Source organism: Hemitrygon akajei, chromosome 18, assembly GCF_048418815.1.
Source record: "Hemitrygon akajei chromosome 18, sHemAka1.3, whole genome shotgun sequence".
NCBI lineage: Eukaryota > Metazoa > Chordata > Chondrichthyes > Myliobatiformes > Dasyatidae > Hemitrygon > Hemitrygon akajei.
This window is the reverse complement of record NC_133141.1, coordinates 53,219,283-53,243,949: the sequence shown is the minus strand read 5'-3', so window position 1 is coordinate 53,243,949 and position 24,667 is coordinate 53,219,283. Positions and strand designations below refer to the sequence as shown.

The window sequence follows — 24,667 nt, the reverse complement described above, 5'->3', positions numbered from 1 at the left end:
TGCCATGATGAAAACACAAGCTTGGTCAGAGGCTGCTACTTATGGTTCAGTGACAAGTTTTGTTCAATAACATTCCAGCAAAATGGCTGATTTTTTTTCTTAAAAGTTCATATGCACAATAAATGTGTATTGTGGTTGATTGCACAAAAGGTTGGTGAGATCAGATAAACGTGTTAAAGTCTATGATTTGAGAAAAATAAGGAGAAAAGCTGGACTGTTGTACATACCTACAGTCATTAATACACGTAGAATGTTGATATTGTCAGAAGGAAATAAATCAATTGAAGAGTTACACCAAAGTTCATCATCTCCTTTATGCACAACACAAAAGGTGTCTGCAGTGAAAATTAACACTTTTATTGGTATTTTCTGAAACTCAAACTATTAAAAACACACAAATCCACAAGCTAAACACAGCTCATGTGGTGTACATTTGTCCAAGCTTAACGTTCCAAAACATGTATACAATTGATAACCAAATCTTCAATAGTGTCTATAAAACAAAATAACTCTACAAAGATATGCTTTCAGGCCAATTCATTTAAATATAAATCTGGTGTTTCATTAACTAACTTGGCCAGCAATTTCCATTACTCATAACATTCATGTGATATTATTTTCAGTTAGCATAGATTATTCTGATCAACAAATACACTACAAAAGTAAACAATACAATCAGGATTCTTCAGATACCCTTATAGTTTCCGAATGTGAATGGACAGTTAATGTTTAATGGGGGGGGGGGGGGGGTGTGAAGAGAGAAGAGTCTGATAGTGTTTTGATGACAAAGGAATGTTATGCTGCAATGTCAGGCTTTAAACTTCATCTTGTTTCACTCAAATTTACTATTTACAAGGATCATACACACAACTGCTTTGAAACTTTCCACTGCTTGATTCCCTTGGAAAGAACATGTTACAAACATGTAGAGACTTGCAAAGTTTTCTTTTTTCCAAGGCAACACAGCAAGTGGTGCTGGATTTTTTTTAAATTAACAGACACATGGCAGTGTAAACTAAATCAAAAGTTTTAATCTTAAATTCAACAAGAGGGAGGGAAAGTAGTTTTGTACATCTGTAGCTGTTAAGACCTGCCCATGTAACTGTTACAATACTGCATTTCTACCACCAGATGGCGCTGGTTACAAAAGGCAACAGCACTTTTAAATAAGGTTCCCCAAAGTCTTAATTGTCCAAATCCCAGTAGCTACCGCAAGAGTACAATTCAATACTCAAACTTTCACTCAGCCAGATCTAAAGTCTCACTTTACTACATATTAGGAGTTGGGAGTCTCACTACCAATCCATTCCACAAACCAAAAAATGGACAGGTACAAGTGGGGAGGTGGAATAGAAAGCAAAATGTTGTTTCTGGATAGATATGTTATTAAAGTAGGGAGCCCTGGAAATAAGCCTTGTTCCTTGATCATCCTGGAATTCCTTAAATATCCTTTAATTCCTTTGGCACAAAGCCAAACTTTCATTACAAAGATTAGAACAATCCAAGGTAGCAGCCCACCAACAAAAGTAAGATGAGCACTCATCTCTTCAAAAGGAATTAAAAACAAACATTAGGCTCCACAGAACTAACAAAATTTGTTTAGAGATGGTTGTTACTTTGCTGAATCTAAGCTTCACCTGTAGCAAAACACCAAGCTTTTTCTGACCACTTCAGAAGGCATGCCAATCCTACCTCCCAATTATTACCAAGAATACAGTTTGAAATCTGTTAAAACCAGTTTTCTTTGCAGATGTTACTTTTTGTACAACACAAAGCAACAGTATAGAATTAAATGGGACAATGCGTAGACCAAACTACATTTAAGAGTTACACAATATTTTACTTTGGCCTGTATAGATTTCAGAGCCAAGTATATCTAAAGCCAATTTTCAAATGAAACAAAGAATAAAATGGCAATCCAGATATTTGGTTCATTGCAGATTGTCAATTATAAGAATTGAATTACATTTCACACCCTCACTATTAATAAACTGGCAAGTACTTTAAAATGATACAAACTGCATTCTAGAATTAAAATCGGGAGCAAGAAAGGTGGATTGTGGTGGCAGAAAGACATGGTGAGAAATATAGGGTTAAGTACCAAGATTTGCCAGAGCTACAGTACAAGCACAAATTTAGTAATTGCACTACATTATCCAGGGTATCAAGCCTCTTTCAAAGCAGTTTTGAAGATCTCTTAATTATAGATCAATATGGTATAGCCTACAGCTTAATTGGAAAAGGCATGATACAGCAAAAGATTACATCAAAACCCAAAAAGCTAGCATATAGTACATGCCCATAACAATAGTTTTAAGAAATAAATTCTAAACTTGTTCCAGAAAAAAAGTTTCCACACAATCTTTTAAATTTGAGACATCAAGATAAAAGTTGAAATGACGGTGCTATTATTTTCATTGGCTATGTATCCAAATATACCTGTAAATTAAACTGGAATGCAGAGGAATTAATTTTTAAAAATCTATACAGTTTGCTTTTAAGCTAGAGGCTTCAAATAGTTATTTTTAATACCCAAGTTGGAACTTAATGAAGCTAGCCCTTTAGATGGGTACATTGTTTAAATAAATACCAAAAAAACTACATTTGTATATTTAAGCCCAGATTTATATTAGAAATTAAAAATACAATTCAGTATAAAAAGTATTTGAAACAGTGACAATGAGAAAGTAAAAAGATAAATACAAATTGCTGTTAGACATAACAGGTGCAAATAGACCTTGTGCTCATTGCTTGTTCCCCCTTTGTCTCCATCTAAGAACTAAACTTTATTATGGTGCAACCCAATTGTTGAATTAAGCCATTCTCTTCCCTCCACCCCCCCCCCACCACAATTTCTGGTTCTAAAGGGTGGCACAGAACTTTTCTTTGTATTCATTTCAAAAGTATTAAACACTTTAGTACAGAAATTTCAAATGATTCAAAAAGTCAATAGAAATTGAGTGCAGAATAATTTGAGAAGTAACTCAGCTTCTCAATGGTTGCATTTAGAATTGCTAATCAAGGGGGAAAAAATACTTTCTACCAGGGTGTAGGCAAACTCCAGATTATGCTGTTAAATTGCTTGGAATAAACTAGAGAAATCTGTGATATTGAAAAAAATGGACAGCAAGTGTATTCCATTGTGTGAACACAAAGTTCGATAGATTACAAAACACTTGTGCACTGTATCAAGACACTTAATTGTATTGCCATCTCATTGCACAGGTTAGGATCAGTATAACCTCAAAGTCAATTCTTTGTTTTGAAATTGAGTATGAATTTGATTTTTAATTTGTTTAATCTATTTTTAATTGAATTCTCTATTTGAATTGTTACCCAGATTGCCTCAAAATTTTGATTTTAAAATACTTTCCTACTCCTTTGCAGCAAGATAATTTGTGGAAATTGTAATTTTGTTCAGTATTGAACAAACGGAAATTTCATTTCCCAAGTGGCATCTCCATTAACAGGCTTAAGCCACATCATTATACTTTTACCTACAGAAAGAATAAAGCAGATCAAACACCATTTAATTCATTTTTGCAGCTGAGCTTTTAAAAAGTGTCTGATTGACAGGAAGTGTACTTGCAGCTAGAGTATACCAGTATTTCATTCTGCTCAAATTATCTGTGCATCAATTCTACTCCAACTATATTCTACAGTCTTTAAATCAACAGCAGTTACACAAGTCACCTTTCATTGCTCTACACTGCTTAAAAATGCAAAACGAACACGTTTCATAAAGTAAACAGCAAGAAAAGTTTTTTTAAGGAAAAAAGTTCCAATGTGCATTCTTCAATGTATAAACAATTTTATTTTCAAAATACTGTAGCAATCTTGAACACAAGGTATGAGACAAGGTTAAAAGCTGACCGAAAAAAGTACTCCAGCAAAATTACTAGATAGTGGCAGGACAGAATGGTGTCACATCTTTATATTTTACTTCAGTTTAAGCTTGTTTTTAAACTTTGACTGCACTTGCAACATTTCCACTCAGGCCAAGTAAGAAAATGTACTATTGTAATTAAAAAGATGCAGGAAAGACTAGAAGGCATCTCCAAAATTTGTTATCATGGACTCAAACATTTATGTATATATGCCAAGAATTTGGATTCACATAAGCAGATGTTTGGTGCCAAGTTAATGAATTAAATGCTCAGCATAAATATTTACAGACAAATCTCAATAATTTTACAATTATTGGCCTGTTAACATATGAAACAAACCTGTAGTCAGGTAGCAATGCATCAACAGCTAAAACAGCCACAATCTGTAGTACTCATCACAAATTTGTTAATTGTGAAGTTCCAGTCAGCTATTAACTTTTGCAGAATTACCAGTTCAAATTATTAATGAGCTCTGAAAAAAGGCACTTTCTTCTGTCTGAGCAAGTTTCCAAGGATCAAACTGTAGAGGTTGTTCCTTAGAAAGCTCAGCAAAGTCTGTGGTCCCTGAATCCTCCAATGGTTGCTGGAATGAGACCTGAGTTGTAGACTGGCAAGAAGTCAAAGTGCTCGTAGATACCCCAGTATTTGGGGGGGCCGATGAAACAGATGCTGGTAAGTGCCTCAATATCAAGTCAACATTAGGTAAGAGAGGCTTAAGAATATGGACTGGGCAGAAGGCAGATCCAGTAGGATTGAAATTAACTTTGTTTTTATCTGGACACGAGTACAGCAAAGCCTGCTCAAAGGAAACAGCCCTGGGGAGAAAGAAAATAATCCACAATCATTTCATTGGAAAAGTATTTTTAAAACCAGACAGTATTACTGAGCTTTTGTAGTAAAACCTGTTGATAATTGGCACATCAACATTATAAACTTGAAAAATAAATCAGAATTTTATCTGGGATTTTAAAAAGTTTGCTTTAGATTGTTTTAAAAATGAATTACAACTTGATTGCTGCAGCAAATTTCAATATTATAGTGAATTTTTAGTGTTTGTTCCCAAACCCCCTCTGCCTGTTTTAGCAAGTTGTCATTTTGTCTTTGCATTTTACTCAAATCCACTCCCAAAACACTGTGCATGTCATTTCCCAGCTTGTACTGCTTTACTATAAGAATTAATTCAAGAACTGGTTTCAGTTTATCTGATGACTTCAAATGCATTGCCTTTCAAGTGAAAATTCCCATAAGCTTTGATTCAACACATTTAGGAATACTCAACATGCATATTACTACTTCTGATTTTGAACACCATACAATCTACTCAGAGGGCAAGGTATAAAATTGAATAGTGGGCAAACAGGTCTTAACAGAACTAACTCAGCCTTTCAACTCTAGCTCAGTAAAAGAAGCAGTCACAGTGACCATTTTGCTACAATGTGCACCTTGTTATAGTCTGGAATTCAATCAGCCTACTGTTCTATGTACTCCGCACATTGGATTTTATTTTGTTCATTCATGTTCCATTAAAATATTAATTCTTATAAGCCAAACGGAGAAGTTGAGTATAATAATCAAAATGGTTGATTTTCTTTCTTTTTTAAAATTAGACTGTGGCATTTAAAAAGCATCACAAGAGAGAAAACCCAACACTAGTAGGCCAATTAGCACGTGGCTGTCAATATTGAATAGAAAGCCCTCAGCTTTTCATCTTGGCCTAGATTTCATTCTTTTGCCAACTCCACTTAACTAACATAATGAAGCTCCATCCTAGCTTCACTGTGAAAATTAGGCAAATACTAGTGAGAAAGGAAAGATCATTCAAAATTTTTATGCCTCAAGGTCATGCAGGCTTCAGCCCTTGCATGGCTAGAGTAGCATCATTTGTCAACCTTGTCTGAAATAAGGAGAAAAATGCTTTTAAGAGAGTGACAAAGCCTTATCTATATATAATTAATAGGGAAACAGTCCAGAAATCTACATTTGTTGCTTCATAAAACTAATACAACTAAGGGCTGAAACACCACCAATGGGAAAACAGGAATGTCATTAGTTATTAATTTGAGAGCAAACTGATTCATAACAGATGTATGCTACAAGCCAAACAGCCACTTGATAGCAATATTGTGGAAAGTTTGAGTACAAGATTGCCTTCAGTTTAGTTGAAACAACAACCAAGTTATTACAACATACACAAATATCTTTCTATGAAAGAGACAATGCACTGAATTGTTTGGATGCAAATTGTTTACTTACGGAGTTTCTTCAAATGCAGTCACCCTCTCACAACCTTCTGGAGGCTCCCGTTTGAACATGTAGCTGTGGTTTGGTTTGGGAGAGGAAGCATATTTCAGGAGAGGAGAGTTCATGCCACTATCTATTTGAAAGAAGAGTGGAAAAACTGTGAGCAATATTACAAACTGGTTATGGGAAACTTATAAATGCACATTTTACATAATTAATAGCTGGCAAGATTCCCTAAAAGTTAACTTGCAGATGGCAAGGCAGGCAAGTGTGATGTTAGCATTCATTTTGAAAGCACTAGAATATAAAAGCAATATAGTTTGAAGGGGAGGGGGGAGGGGGGAGGAGGAGGAGGAGGAAGAGAAGTCTAGGACCAGATGGCACAGCCTCAGAATAGAAGGATGTCCATTTAGAACAGAGATGAGGAGGGATGTCTTTAGCGAGAGCTTAGTGAATCTGTGGAATTCATAGCCAGAGGGCTGTGAAGTCCATGTCATTGGATACATTTAAAGTGGAGGCTGATAGGTTCTTGATTAATATTGGCATCAAAGGTTACATAGAAACAGAAGACCTATAGCCCAATACAGACCCTTCAGCCCACAAAGCTATGCCGAACATGTCCTCACCTTAGAAAGATCCCTCCGATCCTCCACACTGCCAAGAGTCTTACCATTAATACTATATTCTGCCATCATATTTGACCTACCAAAATGAACCACTTCACACTTATCTGTGTTGAACTCCAACTGCCACTTCTCAGCCCAGTTTTGCATCCCATCACTGCCCTCCATAGTATCCACAACACCCCCAACCTTTGTGTCATCAGCAAATTTACTGACCCATCCCTCCACTTCCTCATCCAGGTTATTTATAAAAATCATGAAGAGTAGGGGTCCCTGAGGCACACCACTGGTCACCGACCTCTAAGCAAAATGTTACAGGGAGAGGCAGAAGAATGGGGTTAGAGGGATAATAAATTAGCTATGATGAAATGGCGGAGCAAACTCAATGGGCCAAATGGCCTAATTCTACTCCAATGTCTTATGGTCTCATTTACCCTTGGTAAAAATAACATTAAAAACAATTAGGTGCCTATAATGCAAAGAAAGTTTTGGTACCACCAGAAAAAAAAACTTTTAAAAGCATTCTGGAAGATTAAAAGTAATCATTCATACTGGGACAAAAATAAAGTGAATTTAATAACAAGGAAAATGTTATAATTCTACAGTGACAATGGAGTCCAATCAGCTTTTTCAGCTCTCAGGAGTCCAATCCCATTCATCTCATTTCTCTGTACTCCTGCAATTTAATTTCTTTTCATTCATCCCCATCAACTCCCCTCAATTATTTTTGCCATTAACATAAATATGACAAACAGTATTTGACTATAAGCAACCGGCTTATCAGTACGTCATTGGGAAGGGTCAATACTCAAAACTATTGCTGGAGTTAAATTCATTCACCAACTTTTTCCAAAGTGGGATAAACACTTCGTTATAGGACTTAATAATCCAAATTTTCTGGTACATACCATGAAAATTTATGAAGATTTGTTTCAATGATACACAAGTCAGTGGTGGAAGAGAAAGAGGAAAAATTAAGTTGCATCTTACTACAAACTATGCAAACTGGAAACCCTCAAAGTTGTCCAAGACCTTACCTTTATCACGAACAAAAAATGACAAGTCTTCAATAATACAAGCACCTTCTTCTTGGGTTCCATTTGGATATGAAGGAGATGGGGATGGAGATGGATATAGAGAGGGACTACTATAGCCACTGGTCTGTTCAAGAGGTACAGGAGAGAGGTCATTCTGAGAAATGCTGCTATATTGCTGGGAGGGGAAGGGTGCCCTATGCCCATCGGGTGCATCCATAATCTATAAGATAGAAGAAAGAGGATAAGAGAATAATGAGAGTTAGGAAAATCCAAATCACAGAATCATTGTTTCACAGTTAATTGCTGACTAAAAATGTTTTAACAAACTTTAAACGTAAAACACAAGACCAATAGTGCTCATAATACCTTGATGAAAACAAAGCACAATGTACATGGTCTCAGGATAGGCAAATTCCTCTCTACAAGCAAAGCCATTAAAAACAGGCCATTTAGGAATGGTTCACTTGTCCAAAGCTGCAAGATCCTCCCAGAAAAAGTGCTTCCCTCATCCATCCCTGAAAATCAGTTTGGTAGACACAGACACACACATGAAGATTCCAAACAACTGCCATGAGAAATTGCAGCGAGGCAGTGATGTATTTGTTGACATAAAGGCTTTACCTGATACCTGGCTTTGAAGTAGATTATCTGAAGGACTACTGGTATCAAAAACAATATTTTCTCCTTAACCATTTCAGAAATGATATAACTACTCAAACTAATGTATAGCTCTTGTGAAGAGAAAATACCAGCTGCAGGTACTTAAATTTGAAAAAGTTGGGCACAAAAGAATGCTCAGCTGCACCTATATTAATTTAAAGATTAACTGATCAAATATTAATCTGTAAATATCTAATATCAACCAGTTGAATTTTCATTAAATGCCAATTAATCTTTTTCATAGCTGAAAGCATTCTGGCAGCTCAGTTATTGTTGCAATAGAAACAGTACAAGTTCGTTCATTAGGTGCCTTGTATGACAAGGGCGATCATGACCATGGTTTTTCCTCAGTAAATCTTCCTACAAAAGCAGTTTGCCATTGCCTTCTTCTGGCAAGTGTCTTTACAAGACGGGTGACCCCTGCCATTATCACTCTTCAGAGTGTGCCTGTCTGGCGTCAGTGATATGCACCAGCTGCTCATACAACCATCCACCCCCTGGCTTCACGTGATACTGATCTTGGGTCTAAGCAGGTGCTACATTTTGCCCAAAGTGACCGGCAGGCTAGTGGAGGGAAGGAGCATCTTATACCTTTGGTAAGACATACCTCCGCCCTGTCACCCTTGTAGAAGTTAAAAGTCACAATAAAAATCACTCCATGAAATGAAAATAAGTTACCAACTTGTTCTAGTAGCTGCACAAACTTTGGTGAGAACAAAGAACATACTGTTTCAGTTTTACTATCTCATCTGAGCAAAATAATATCCTAATGTGTTCAATTAACAGCTCAAGCTTCCAGGATATTGCCAATTTATGACTTGGCCCATGAGAATTTAAAAAGATCACTGACTCAACATGACTCTTGCATCCAACTGCACAAGGTAAAGATGCCCCAGAATAATAGATCTGGAGTACTCACCATCCATGCAGTTCGTGTTTTTTTTTTAAAAGATGTAGTGGAACCCAAAACTTTGCATCCCAGCTGAGATTTTAATAGGCAGGAACCAAGATTAATTAAAATCAGGCAACTCTGTTCACCTGGAGATGTTAAGACTTATTCATGGAGACTTTATCACAGGCAATGATTAATCCTATAGTCCCCACACATCCAATTGTTAAACAATCAAGTGACTTCCCTATCAGTTCCTTAACTTATTCCAAGGACATTTCCACAAACCATCCTGTCTCGTTCCAAATGGGAAAATTTTGTCATTAGAGATCCAGGTCTGGAGGTAGGGATGTTGTATTCCTAGAAAATGGCCTTTAAGTCCATTTTTTTTGTATAGTCTTATTTATGGTACATGCATCCAGAAATAAGAGTCGTTAGTTTACTTCTTCAACCCACCCTCACATAAATTGAGTGATTTTTGTTCTGCACGTAAAGTTTTTGGGTCGTGATTTGTGAATTCTGCAAGGACTAATTTCTGAAACCCAAATGGTGACAACATGAGGATCACCTATATGCAAGTTTAAAAACAAAATTTAAGTGATGGTTTATTACAAAAATACATACCCTCAGTAATTCTTTATCTCCAGGCTCTTTTATAAACATCCCTTCAATTTCCTGATTTATTGCTTCCAAGCTGTTCCTAAGTCGTGGAATTAACTTTGTGAAAGCAAGATTGGCTTGCAAAATTGGTACAAACTTGGAAGTTCCCTTTTAAAGATACATCAATGTTATTAAAAAAAGCAATAAAGTTTGACGCAAAGTTTATAGTTTTAAATGCACACAGCAATAAAATGTTTAGTTTTTCTTCAAATATATTCTATACCACCAATCTAAAATCCTTCGACAAATTAAAAATAAAAACCTGTGAAAATTTTTAATGAACAATTTTAACTTACAAATTGGCAAATTTGATCTTTTTACAAAATATTGTCATACCAGCTTTAAGCTTGTGTTGTACATTTCATGCCAAATACAAACAATTCCTCCAGATTTTAAATATTCACTCAACCATTGAGATATTCAAAATAATCCATACCATAAAATATTTCAATACATTATTGATAAATATTGTTTCCCAAATTCAGCTAAATATTGCACTTAAAACTCAAAATGAAATTCCTACAGTGATATGGAAATAGTTACTGCAGAGAAAGTATAAAAATGAGGCACGTCAGTACACTTCTCCCTTGTGCAGTGCTTGTATTCCCCAACACACCAATGCCCTGACCATATAAAAAATCTATTTTAGTATTCAAAATACAAAATCTGGCAAACACATTGTTTGCCCTACTATAGGTCTTTCAAGATCTTAACAAATCAGCATGAACTAAACTCAAGTCAAACTCAAGGCACAGAGCCACCTAGCATCCATGGAGATTCACATCAATGTTAGACTAGATTACATTTAAAACGTACTGCCATGCTAAACCACAATGATAGGAACAAAAACACGAGGAAATCTGAAGATGCTGGAAATTCAAGCAACACACACACAAAGTGCTGGTGGAATGCAGTAGGCCAGGCAGCATCTATAGGAAGAAGCGCTGTCGACGTTTCGGGCCAAGACCCTTCGGTCAGTCCTGACCAAAGGGTCTCGGCCCGAAACATCAACTGTGCTTCTTCCTATAGATGCTGCCTGGCCTGCTGCGTTCCACCAGCATTTTTGCGTTGCATGATATGAACAAAGCCCATCCATGACAAGGAATTGCATCTTACTTGCTGTACCAAACCCACGGCAGTATGATCTCCATGCAGAGGTGATTGACGTTCTTTGTCCTTGCTGTGCCGCTTGCTAAGTTTGGTGCGTTGAAGTTGCTGTCTGAGCTTTGCAATCTAGTTAGATGTCAAAGGAAATTATTAGAATCCTTCATTACAAAGGAACACAAAGAAGGGAATTAGGACAGAAGGTCAGCTATAACCTTCTGGGAATAAAACAGCTTCAAGGAATTTAATGATTTAGTGTGTTCATACTGGATTACAAGTACCTTAATATCATTTGAAAATTAAAAAAATATTTCCAAAGTTCAAGTGATAAAAAGGTAAAGATCTTAAAGGCCATTATTGGCAAAATGCCACAGGTTTCATGGTTATTTTACCTTGAAGCAATTATATAATTATTGAAACATTTCAGGTTCAAGAACAGTTACTACCCCTCAACCATCAGGCTCTTGAATAAAGGGGATAACTTTATCCTCTTGCCCCATCATTGAAGTGTTCCAACACCAATGATCTCACTTTAAAGGACTATCTCAATTCTCATTATTTATTGCTATTTACAGTGCCTGCAGAAAGTGTTCAACCCCCCCCCCCCCCAGAAGTTTTCATGTTTTATTGTTTTACAACATAGAATCACAGTGGATTTAATTTGGCTTTTTTGACACTGATCAACAGTAAAAGACTCTTTTCATTTTGACACAAAACAGATCTCTACAAAGTAATCTAAATTAACTACAAATATAAAACACAAAGTAATTAATTGTACAAGTATTCACCCCCTTTAATATGACACACCAAATCATCACTGGTACAGCCAATTGGTTTTAAAAGTCACATTATTAGTTAAGTGGAGATTACCGTTTGCAGTCAAGGTGTTTCAATTGATTGTAGTAAAACTACACCTGTATCTGGAAGGTCCAACTGCTGGTGAGTCAGTATCCTGGCAAAAATTACACCACGAAGACAAAAGAACACTCCAAGCAACTCCACGAAAAGCACAAGACAGTAGATGGATACAAGAAAACTTCCAAGTCAGTGAATATCCCTTGGAGTACAGTTCAATTATCAAGAAATGGAAAGAATATGGCACAGCTGTAAATTTGCCTAGAGCTCAAAAACTGAGTGACCGTGCAAGAAGGGGACTAGTGACGGAGGCCACCAAGAGACCTATGACAACTCTGGAGGAGTTACTAACTTCAGTGGCTGAGATGGGAGAGACTGCACATACAACAACTGTTGCCCAGGTGCTTCACCAGTCGCAGCCTCATCGGAGTGTAGCAAAGAAAAAGCCACTGTTGAAAAAACTCACACGAAATCTCAGCTAGAGTTTGCCAGAAGCGTGTGGGAGACTGAATTCAACAGGAAGGTTCTATGGTCTGATGAAACCAAAACTGAGCTTTTTGACCATCAGTCTAAACACTATGCACATCATCAAAACACACCATCTGTACCATGAGGCGTGGCAGTAGCTGCAAGGATGCTTCACTGCAGCAGGCCCTGGAAGGTTTGTGAAGGGAGAGGGTAAAATGAATGAAGAAAATCCTGGAGGAAAACCTGATGCAGTCTGCAAGAGCATTACAACTTAGGAAAAGATTTGTTTTCTAGCAAGACAATGACCCCCCCCCCCCCCCCAAAGCTACACAGGAATGGCTTAAAAACAAAGTTAATGTCCTGGAGTGGCCAAGTCAGAGTCTAGACCTGAATCCAATTGAAAATTTATGGCTGAAATTGAAAAGGGATGTTCACTCATGATCCCTGTGCAATCTTGCAGAGCTTGAGCAGTCATACTCACTGTGCCTTACCCCTTCTTCAGCTGCAGGCTCCATTAAATCCTCTGCTCTCCAGGAACTGGACCAGAACACAGAGTCACTACTATTTACTTTGAAGCTAGACAAAAATCATAGGTCTCAAACACTACAATTCTCTGTGGTGAGGTCTCAATCGAACGCTCACTGGCATGTCACAGAACTGAATGCCTATTTTGATTGGTGATGAAGCAGTTATGGGTGAATACAAGACAAATTCCCTATATTACAACAGCAACTATACGTCACAACCTTAATCACAGCCTCTGTATAGCAACAGTCTGAATAGTCTGACCATTTTACACAACAATGAACTTTTTAAAATTCTTTATTGTATATTTATGTTTTTCTTGTGAATGTTGTTCCTCTGATGCTATCTGCCTACGGTACGACATCAGGCAAGTTTTTCCTCACACCAATGCCTACATGCATTTTTGCAATTGTCAATAAACTTGATCATGACTTTGAAATATACTTCTGCACCTCCAAATAGCTTGTGACGTCTTCACGTTGTGAGAGGCACCATAAAAATGCCCATTCATTCTAATAAAGTTCTGTCAATTAGGCAGTCAGAGTCATAGAACACTACAGCGCAGAAACAGGCCCTTCGGCCCATCTACTTTGTGCTGAACTATTAATCTGCCTAGTCGCATCAACCTGCACCCAAACCATAGCTCTCCATTCCCCTCCCATCCATGTACTTACAGTGCCTATAAAAAGTATTCACCCCTGATCAACAGAAAAAGACTCTTTTGTGTCAAAGTGAAAACAGATCTCTACAGAGTGATCTAAATTACAAATATAAAACAAAATAATTGATTGCATAAGTACTCATCCCCAATATGAAGCACCAAATCATCACTGGTGCAGCCAATTGGTTTTAGAAGTCACACATTTAGTTAAAAGGAGTTCTATTTTTGGACAACTGTGTGCAGTCAAGGTGTTTCAATTGATTGTAGTAAAACTACACCTGTATCTGGAAGGTCCAACTGCTGGTGAGTCAGTATCCTGGCAAAAACTACACCACAAAGACAAAAGAATACTCCAAGCAACTCCTCAAAAAGGTTATTGAAAAGCACAAGTCGAGGTGGATACAAGAAAATTTCCAAGTCACTCAATGTCCCTCGGAGTACAGTTCAGTCAATCATTCAGAAATGGAAAGAATATGGCACAGCTATAAATCTGCCTAGAGCAGGCAGTCCTCAAAAACTGAGTGACCATGCAAGAGGACTGGTGAGGGTCGCCACCAAGAGACCTATGGTAACTCTGGAGGAGTTACAAGCTTCAGTGGCTGAGATAGGAAAGACTGTGTGTACTACAACTGTTGCCCGGGAGCTTCACCAGTCGCAGCTTCATGGGAAAGTGGCAAAGAGAAAGCCACTGTTGTAAAACAACTCTCACACAAAATTTTGGCTAGAGTTTTCTAGTGGGAGACTCTGAAGTCAGCTGGGAAAAGGTTCTATGGTCCGATGAAACGAAATTTAAGCTATTTGGCCAAACTAAACACAGTTACTACACATCATCAAAAAACACCAATCTCTCTTGAAGCATGTGGTGGCTGCATCATGCTGTGGGGATGCTTCACTGCAGCAGGCCCTGGAAAGTCTGTGAAGGTAGAGGGTAAAATGAATGCAGCAAAATACACAGAAATCCTGGAGGAAAACATAACGCAGTCTGCAAGAGAACTGTGACTTGAGAGAAGATTTGTTTTCCAGCAAGACAATGACCACAAGCATAAAGCCAAACCTACACAGGAAGCCTTAAAAACAACAAGGTTAATGCCCTGGAGTTGCTAAGTCAGAGTCCAAATCTCAATCCAATTGAGAACGTGTGGCTGGACTTGAAAAGAGCTGTTCACTCATGATCTTCATGCAATCTGATGGAGCTTGAGCAGTTTTATAAAGAATGGGGAAAAATTGTAGTGTCCAGATGTACAAAGCTGATAGAGGCCTATACATACAGACTCAAGGCTGTAATTACTGCCAAAGGACAGACTCAAGGCTGTAATTACTGCCAAAGGTGCATCTACTAAATACTGGCTAGAAGGGGTGAATACTTATGCAATTATTTTGTGTTTTATATTTGTAATTAATTTAGATCACTAGGTAGAGATCTGTTTTCACTTTGACACGAAAGTCTTTTTCTGTTGATCAGTGTCCAAAAAAAGTCAAATTAAATCCACTGTGATTCAATGTTGTAAAACAATAAAACTTCCAGGGGGTGAATACTATCTATAGGCACTATTTCTATTCATAGTTTGTGTCTGCAACACTATTATGAATGATATTTCATTCATCCTGTTAGTTACTATTCTATAGATTTGAGTATGCCCACAAGAAAATGAATCTCAGGGTTGTATGTGGTGACATATGTACTTTGATAATAAAATTTACTTTGAACTTTAACAGAATTTTTCAGTTAAAGTAAAATCCATGTAAGATTAGCAAGTTATTAAAAAACATGCTGTACTTTGTTAATCCCCTTTATATTTGATATTTAGTTTAAACTGTTTCCATCTAACACTAATGACAAATGCTCCTGCTTTGGAAGTTTTGCTCATATGCAGAGGTACTTTATAAAAGGTATGGCAAACAGCAACTTAAAGGTGAATGAGGCACATTCCAAATCTATAAAAAAAATCTAATGGAATAAATCCCATTAATATTAGAGGATGGGCTAGAAAGGGTAGTGAAAGTGTAGAATTGGGAATATTTTTGCAACGAGCCAGCTTTAAATCTTAACATGAATGTCCTTTCTCAAAGGCCCTAGGGAATGCCACTCGATCTTCTTTCCACTTCAACTTTGAAATTACAATTCCAGGCAGTAGAGCGACACAGCATAGGTTTAGACTTCACTAAGAGCTTATTTCCATAGACCACAATAGTTTGCTTATGCTCATGACAATCAGTAATGAAAGGACACAAATAGTTTTCAGTAATTGAAGCCAGAAATTAAAATCAGCGGCATTTAGCTGCATTCATATACGGATTCCTGTATATCGTACAGGAATTCAGGATGTACTAAAGTACACTGAAGCCAATGATGTACTCATGAAATAGTTGCTGTAAAAGTGTGATTAAAAGACTCTCAACCAACATTAAGTGACTACATAATGTTTTAATGATTTCTATTAAGGGTTCAATTGATAATTTATACCATGGAATTCCCCAACTCATTTCCAAGTTGGAGATTTCATAATTCCACTCAAGAAGACAAACATGTTTCAGATGGAGTTGGTATTCAACTGTGGGTAATGGCTCCATACTGCATTCAAACATCAGCTTCAGTTATCGGCCTATGTTTCTAAACTGAACCTTAATCCCACAATAATATGACTCAAAAGCCAGAGTGGCATCACAAAGCCAAGGCTCTGATTTTGATTTTTGTACAAGTACAAACTTGCCATCTGCAACTGGAAGGAATTTGAATTTTATACTCAAGTATTGGTGCAAGCATTTGGTCATTCTGCCTTGTTAGGAGCCCAATACCCATAATAGATGTGGGAGAATTCGACAAAACCTGGATTGTCACAAAAATATTTAGCGCACAAACTAGAATGCAGGCAAGGATTCTTTTGGCTTTTTAAAATCATCCTAAAAATTGCTTTGCCATATTTTCAAGTCCATTTCCTTTCAAAAAAAAAGTTGACCACCTTCATATTCTAAATGCGCATTAGACAATTCCCAAATGGTGCATCTTTCCTCCACAACTTGATTTCAAAAGGTAACTGGTGCCAGCTTTAATGCTCTCTCAACATTGCTAATTCCTACCATACTTGGATAAAAGGAGGGCGAAGGGGTGCTGGTTTATCCAAAGCATTATAATATTGCAGATACCAGTTCAATTGGTGCAACTCAAGGATGTGTGGTTAGCCCACTGCTCTACTCTCTCTAAACTCACAACTGTGTGGCCAGGCACAGCTCAAATGCCATCTATAAATTTGCTGATGTCAATTATTGTTGGTATAATTTCAGTTGGCGACAAGAAAGCGTACAGGAGCGAGATAAATTAGCTGGTTGAGTGGTGTTGCAGCAGTAACAACCTTGCCCTCAATGTCAGCAAGACCAAAGAATTGACGGTGGACTTCAGAAAGGGTAAGAGAAGAGAACATACACCAGAGGTTCAGCAGTAGAAAGAGTGAACAATTTCAAGTTCCTGGGTGTCAACATCTGAGGATCTATCCTGGACTCAACATATCGATGCAGCTATAAAGGCGGCACAACAGTTTGAAGAGATTCAGCACGACACCAAAGACACTTGCAATTGTCTACAGATGTACCATGGACAGCATGAAACTGTCCGACAAGGACAGAACTATTGCACAGGATCAAAATAAGCTGCAGAAAATTGCAAATTCAGTCAGCTCCATCATGGACACTAGCTTCTTCAGCATGCAAGATATCCTCAAGGAGCAATGCCTCAAAAAGGCAGCATCCATCATTAAGGACCCTCATCACCCAGGATATGTCCGCTTCTCATTGCTACCATCAGGTAGGTGGTACAAGAGCCTGAAGGCATACTCAGTGATTCAGGAATAGCTTCTTCCGCTCTGCCATCAGATTTCTGAATGGACATTGAACCTATGAACACTACCTTACTATTTTCTCTTTTTGCACTACAGGCAGTCCCCGGGTTACGTACGAGTTCCATTCCTGAGTCCGTCTTTAAGTCGGATTTGTACGTAAGTCGGAACAAGTACATCCGGTATTATTTAGCGTCAGTTAGTCAAACGTTCGTCTTAGTATATAGTATATATTTTACCTTTCTATGCATATAAAACACTTAAGAAACGTATGTATTTCATTAATTAAACCACTGCATTGCTTAGTAATAATTGTAGCTTTCATCGGGGCAGGGCCTTTCACATGCTCCATTATTCTCACTTTATCCGTTATCCTTTAAAATTGTTCTGATTGTTGACCGACGTAGCCTAACGCTTTTCCAATGACCGATGGCGTTTCACCTCTTTCCAAACGCTTTATTATTTCCACTTTATTTTCGATCGCGATTGCTTCCCGGCACTGGAACAGAAACACCGCGGGTGGCGGGTCCCGACCTGCGCCGGCTCCCAAGGTCCGCTGGGTTCTAAGGACCACCGCACTGAATTCCCCGGGTCCTAAACTCCACCGCATTGAGACAGGTTAAATGGGACAAGTGGGGGCTGTGCTGGATTTGGGTATTTGATCCTCCACAATATTCAACATGGGAATTTAAACTGGAGGTGGCAGTGTTTTTTTTTGTTTTTTTTTTTACGAGGTCGAGTTGCGAGCTCGACATCAACCTAGCACAGATGGTGCGGGAGTCACTGGATCGACATCAACTCAGCATGGAAGCGGTCTGTCACTAAATCAAACTCGGGAACCTCCGTTCTCTAGCCTGGTGCTGATCTGACTGCGCCACCAGCTGACCGGAACGGGGGGGGGGTCAGGGTGAATCTTACTAAGAAAAATTTAAGCCAAATACACAGTTAAACACTCACAGTGTCAATGGCAACGACTTAAAATGGCAGATGGTGTCACAATCCGACTTAAAATGGCAGACAGTGTTCTCCTTCCTCGGTTCATAAGTACGAGTTGTCCATAAGTCGGACGTTCGTAACTCAGGGACTACCTGTACTTATTTAATATTACAGTATATACACAATTTACAGTGATGTATTGCAATGTACTGCAGCCGCATTACAAATTTCATGACATATCCTGTTCATTTCACACAATCATACAGAACAGCTGACTACTAGATGACATTAAGCTAGCTCTGAAAAAACTAATAGCTCATTCTGCTGCTATTTCTACAAAGCTTTACAAGTTTCCCCATTTTCACTATCTATTCATTTTCCTTATAAAATATGAATAAATTAGTTTCCACACTGGTTTAAAAAATGTGCCTCAATCTTTATCTTCCGATTACTTAACCTCCCAAAAGAATTTCACCTCCTTTACTCATTTCACAAACCTCTGACACCCATATGGAAACTCCACTTCAGACTATGTGCAAAGGAGAGCCCACTAGTTTCTCCACAAAGCTCAAATTTCTTTTACTTGGCATAATCTTTTATCTGTGATTTGCTCTGCAATTTCTCGCAGGCCGTCTGTCTCAAATTAAGTTAGGTGCTGTACAACACGTAGGTGGATAAAGGCATTTAACCAGGATTCCACAGTATATTATTTGCTTTAGCATATGCATTACCTCTTTCAGCTGATCTGCACTACCCCATGATGCAGAACGTTTGTGAGAGTTCTTCCTTTTCAGTCCTATCTCATGCCAAGTACTAGGAGTCTGTAAACACAAAGTAGCCCTTATTTAAAACAAAAGTATTACTTTTTTTTTCCAAATTTAGTTTTTTTGCAAAACATCACCATAACCAGCATTTAAAGACAGAGCTGGATTCAGTTCTATGAAGCAAAAAAAATTATGTATAGTATTTGTTGCAGAAGCAACAATATACATGCAACACTATTATTTTGATCTTAAGAGGGGAAATGGAATCAGTGTTAAACTAAATTGTGAACTTCTGCATTAACCTTTAATAGCAATTTGTAACTTTCCACCCCTTAATAACCTGGAGATTAGTGATAAATGAACAGGAAATAAACTAGAAAGTTGGTTTGTCCAATTGAGAGTATGCAAAAGATTAAAAATTAACATTTTTGCAAGCACAGCTTGTATCTTGGATAAATGTTGAATTTCTAAATGACGGCTACATTTTGTGGTAGCTAGAACAGAGGCAGTCTCTATAATTATCGAATTGCAATCTACTAGGTGATCAGAGATTGTTACATGTCACATTTACTGACATCTCAGATCCCCAACGTAATTCTTAATTGTTGAAGATTTTAGCATGAAAATCTATGGCAAGCCTGGCAAAAGCAAGTGTAATAAGAGATGGACACTATTCATTTAGCTGCAAATAGGTATTTTTGATTGAACAAAATAAGAATTTATTTTACTGTACTTTTACATTAATTCATGCTGCGAAGGGCTTCTTAGCAAGAAATGAAGTAATACGAGGCCCTGCAAATACTGTATGCAGGGGACGAAATTAGTATCCAAGCAGAAGCGCAAAATCCAAGGCCAGAAGCAGCTCAGCTTTACGTGCTTAACCTAGTGGAATGAACAATCAATTCAATTTTTCCTTTATAGAAAATTAATTTTACCATAGGCTCTCATAACCATTAAAGATTGTAGATTTTGTCTGCAAATATGGACAATGAAATCTAGAAAGGCTTCACTGTTTTAAGAGGAAGGACTGCAATATTAGTTATGATTCTGCCGTAACTTTGGACTTGCTTTCAGTTTCCTGTCATTTTGTGCACTTTGTAATAAGATTGGTATGAAGCAGGAAAAACTGACAAAACTAAAGCAAGGATTGTGGGTTGTAGCATTTAAGAGTTATATAGTACACATTAGATGAGAAAACCCTTTAAATTTGCATTTCTGGCGATTCCATGTTCATCAAAACATAACCTAAAATGAAAAAATTGCATTTGCTGCAGTTTATTATGACAGACTGCCGGAGGGAACAGGAGGCTGAAATTAATTAAAAATGAATTTGAATAATAATGAACTACAGAATGCCAAGTATTTTTGCTGGAATGTTTAATTCATTTAATTATACAAAAAATTTTGAATGAACATTTAAAAAAGTCTCCAAAAGAACTCCTTGAAAGATGCACGTAATATGCCTGGTTCAGAGTTTGAACCTGGAGGGTAATTCTGTGTTTGACCATTGCAGAGATCAACCAAAATTACCAGGAAAATGGAATTCAGCAATAGCGGATCCACATGAAGATCATGAGAGGCCAGTACTGCAAACATTTTGGTACTGACCTCCAAGGCGAAATACAAATGCTTGACACAATCATTGTTAGCTCAAAAAATCTGTTTTCATATAATTACAATTCCATTTAAATGTACTGTATAGTCAATTGCAGGTAATTTATTAAGTTTTTAAAATACTGTTAGTATTGGACTGCATTACCTTGTCCAAGGTTGATTCACTCACCCAAGTTTTGTAGTAGAATCCTGATGCTTCAACGAGAAGGCAGCATTGTTAGCCTACATTTCTTTACAGCTTGTGTGCACACTAGGCTCTACATATTTTCACACCTTACAAATTTATATAACATTCAGTCATTAGTTCAATGTCTCTTTGATATCTCATCAATGTGGTAGAATGTTCAAAATTATCAACAAACCACCTTTTCCCCATGAAAAGTAGGGTCAATTATGTTCACATTTATTTTGAACATTTGCTCAGAAATGTTATTTACACTGTTAGTTAAACTTGAACATTCCACAATGGAGTCATGGAAAATTTCTAAAGAGAAAGGTAAAGGAAGGATGTACACAGGCCACAAAATATCCTCAATAGCACAGATAACTGTTTTAGATTCAAAATAGATAGCATACACCCTCAAGTGTGGCAAATATTGTATTTGATTAAAACTAAGACTGTGTTATGAATGGCAGCTTTGAAAAGTGAAGTCAAAGTCAGAATAGCAGTCAATTCCTGTGCAAAATACCTTACAGATACCCAAATATTTAAACTGGAAAAAAGTGAAGTTTAGTCATTTTAGCTCTGCCACCTTTGATTTTCAATACATCAAAGCACAAGGCCTTGTTTCTTAAATTAGTAGCTCAAAGTTATAGCTTTTGTTTCTACTCCAAATCAGATCCAGGACAACAGAAACCACTTGAGCAAAGTTACTATCAAAAATAGTCCATCCCACACAGGAAAAAAAAATGGTTCATCAGGACCTACCAACAGATTATCTACAACTGACATCAGAAAATGCACAAGACCTTTAGCCAGAAGAAGATGGCACCAGTGAACACTACCAAAGGCAATATTCTCAAGAGGGTTATATTTCTAGCTGCTCTTTTTAATTACTACTTTTGGGCTATTTTTGAATCAGGGCAGTCTGCAGATAACGAACACTGAACTGAACTGAACTATGCCCAAGGAAGGCGAGAAGGGAAAAGGGAAGAAACTCTTGGATCTCTGAGCACAGTCAAACCAACTTTGTTCCTCCAGTGTCTCCACTGCAGAAAACGGGCAGTTTTTGGAAGCATTTTCTCATGAAATGCATAATGACTCATGCATTACTGAAATGAAGTCATATGCCAAATTGACAGAACCCTGACATGCTCATTATGTTTAGGCCCTCAAAAGTTGCATCTATAGGCTGGGCATCCCCAAGCTAACTACCAAGTATCCCATTCTAGCTCTATTGTGATACCGATCTAGATTTCCTCTTGAATTATTTGCCTCAAATCCTTGTGATAGGAAATTCCACATTTGTTAAAGGAAGGTTTCTACAAAATTATCCAAAGAATTTTGACAGGTGTCATACTTTTATAGCTTCCAAGTCTGGTCTCCTTCTCCAAGTAGAAACGTTTCCCCACACATCCAAAGCAGAGAACAACTTAGATAGTATAAAGGATTATCAAGCTTTTCACATTATGTCACATTCAGTTCAAATTCCTCCCAATAGAAGAAACATCTGCTCACTGACAATCAACACTGGCACACTCAAGGATGCATGCTTAGCCTACTGCTTTACTCTCTACACCCATGACTGTGACTAGGCAGAGTACAAATGCCATCTATAAATTTGCCAATGACACAACTATTGTTGGCAGAATCTCAGACGGTGAAGAGGTGGCATACAGGAGCGAGACTGGTTGAGTGGTGTCACAGCAACAACCTTGCACTCAACACCAGTTGTTGTTCCTTTCCACATCTTGTGGTGCATCAGACAGCAACTTTTAGCAATTTTAGCGGCAAAGTCCCCAATAGGGATTGAAAGCATTCAAGGAGCTGGTCAGATTCAAACCCAGGACCACTCACTGAAGTCCAGTGCGGATACCTCTACATCACTGACCGGCTACTCAACATCAGTGAGACCAAGGAATTGATTGCAGACTTCAGAAAAGGGAAGTTGAGGGAATACACACCAGTCATCAATGAGTGATGAGCAGTGGAAAGGGTGAGCAGTTTCAAGTTCTGAGGAGTCAATATCTGAGGATCTATCCTGGGCTCACCATATTGATGCAATTACAAACACCAAACAGTAGCTATATTTCATTGGAGTTCACGGAGACTTGGCATGTCACCAAAGACACTTGCAAATTTTTACAGATGTACAGTGGAGAGCATCCTAACTGACTGCATCACTATCTGGTATGGAGAGGTCACTGCACAGGATCAGCAAAAAGCTGCAGAAAGTTTCCAACTCAGCTAGCTCCATCATGGAAACTAGCCTCACTAGCATTGAGGACACCTTCAAAGGGAGATGCCTCAAAAAGGCATCATCCATCATTCAGGACTTCAATCACCCAGGATATGCCCCCTTTTCATTATTACCATCAAGGAGTTGCTACAGGAGCCCAAAGATACACATTCAATGTGTCAGGAACAGCTTCTCCTTTGCCATTATATTTCTGAATGGATAATGAAACCCATGTACATTACCCCATTTTTCCTTTTTTTTTTGCACATTTTTTTAATGCATACATTGCTTTAGTTGTTATTTTCATGCATTGCAATATACTGCTGCCGCAAATCAGCAAATTTTGCGACATATACTAGTGATATTAAACCCGATTCTGAAAACTATTATCTAGAGATTTTCTTTTTGCAACTTTCAATGCCAATTTTAATTGTTTGCTGTATTCCAAGAGAAGCTTAACATAAAAGAACCTTGGCTAGAATGCAAGTATTTTTTTTAAAATTAAAATTCTAATTAATCTCTTATTTATGGTTTTGTATCTGTACTCACACAATCTTTTCTTACCAAACCTCATTTAAACACTTTCCATGGAGTGTACCCAGAACATAACACCTCCAATCGAAATCAATTTCCACACAAATACAGCTGTGTCAAATGCAATCTCAAGTAAATGAAATGTTGGGGACTTCATCCATTCCAGCTCAACTCAAACTACACATTGCCTTGTTTCTATCACAAGAAGCCTTATACTTGAAGCCTGCCAACATATGCTCAAGAATGTGTAATATTCCCATCTTCATTTGCACATTAAAAATTTGAACACTTTGAACAAAAATTTCAGACAAACCAAGGCAAACAACCAGGATTTACAGACCTAACAGATCTAACCTAACTAGTCAATTGTAGGTCGATGATTTTCCAGAGTGAAAAAAATAATTCAAAGTCCTTTTGGCACAACTGAAATGATCTCAAAGACCATATACCCAGCAAATGTTACGATCTTTCTAAAACTACAAGCTTGCAATTATTGTGCTTCAACAGTTGAAAAATGTTTTTGAGTTCTACCCTTCTGAGTACTAAGCATTGGAATTGAAAGTTTATTGCAATTTGCTTTTTAACTTTAACCACATATTATGCCTACAATAGCACAGAAGTTGGACATCTTACAAATGAGTGAGTCATTGCCTGACACCCCAAAGTCATTCTAGTCCACATGGCGGAGATCATATGATAGAATATTCTTCATATTCCTGAACAAATATAGCTCAAATACAAAAACAAATTAAGAACTCGAAAAGCAGCTTCCTGCACTATCAGTAGATATATACATTTACTCCCTCCACCACTGGTGCAGAAGCTGTAGTACGCCATCGACAAAAAGTACTGCAGTTATGTGACAAGGCAACTACAACCCCTCACATGCAGAAATATTTACAGCCCTTGAGGTATTGTACATCATACCACTTATGGAACAAAAATTACAGAACATCTGACAAGTTTTTTTGGTTGAAAGT

General features: G+C 37.6%; 1 protein-coding gene across 2 annotated transcripts in view; it reads right to left on the bottom strand.

Moving 5' to 3' along the window:
- Window positions 1-336: 336 nt before the first annotated feature.
- Window positions 337-24,667, bottom strand: part of LOC140741458 (glucocorticoid-induced transcript 1 protein-like) — a 44,353-nt gene continuing 20,022 nt past the window's right edge. The window contains exons 3-8 of one of the 2 annotated variants that reach the window (XM_073071678.1): window positions 19,108-19,197; window positions 11,114-11,230; window positions 9,962-10,105; window positions 7,789-8,008; window positions 6,141-6,261; window positions 337-4,702 (exon numbers count right to left, since the gene is read on the bottom strand). In XM_073071678.1, coding sequence (XP_072927779.1) covers window positions 4,342-4,702; window positions 6,141-6,261; window positions 7,789-8,008; window positions 9,962-10,105; window positions 11,114-11,230; window positions 19,108-19,197 — 1,053 coding nt within the window. In that variant the 3' untranslated portion in view covers window positions 337-4,341. The remainder of the gene's footprint in view (window positions 4,703-6,140; window positions 6,262-7,788; window positions 8,009-9,961; window positions 10,106-11,113; window positions 11,231-19,107; window positions 19,198-24,667) is intronic. The other variant, XM_073071679.1, reaches the window with a different exon arrangement.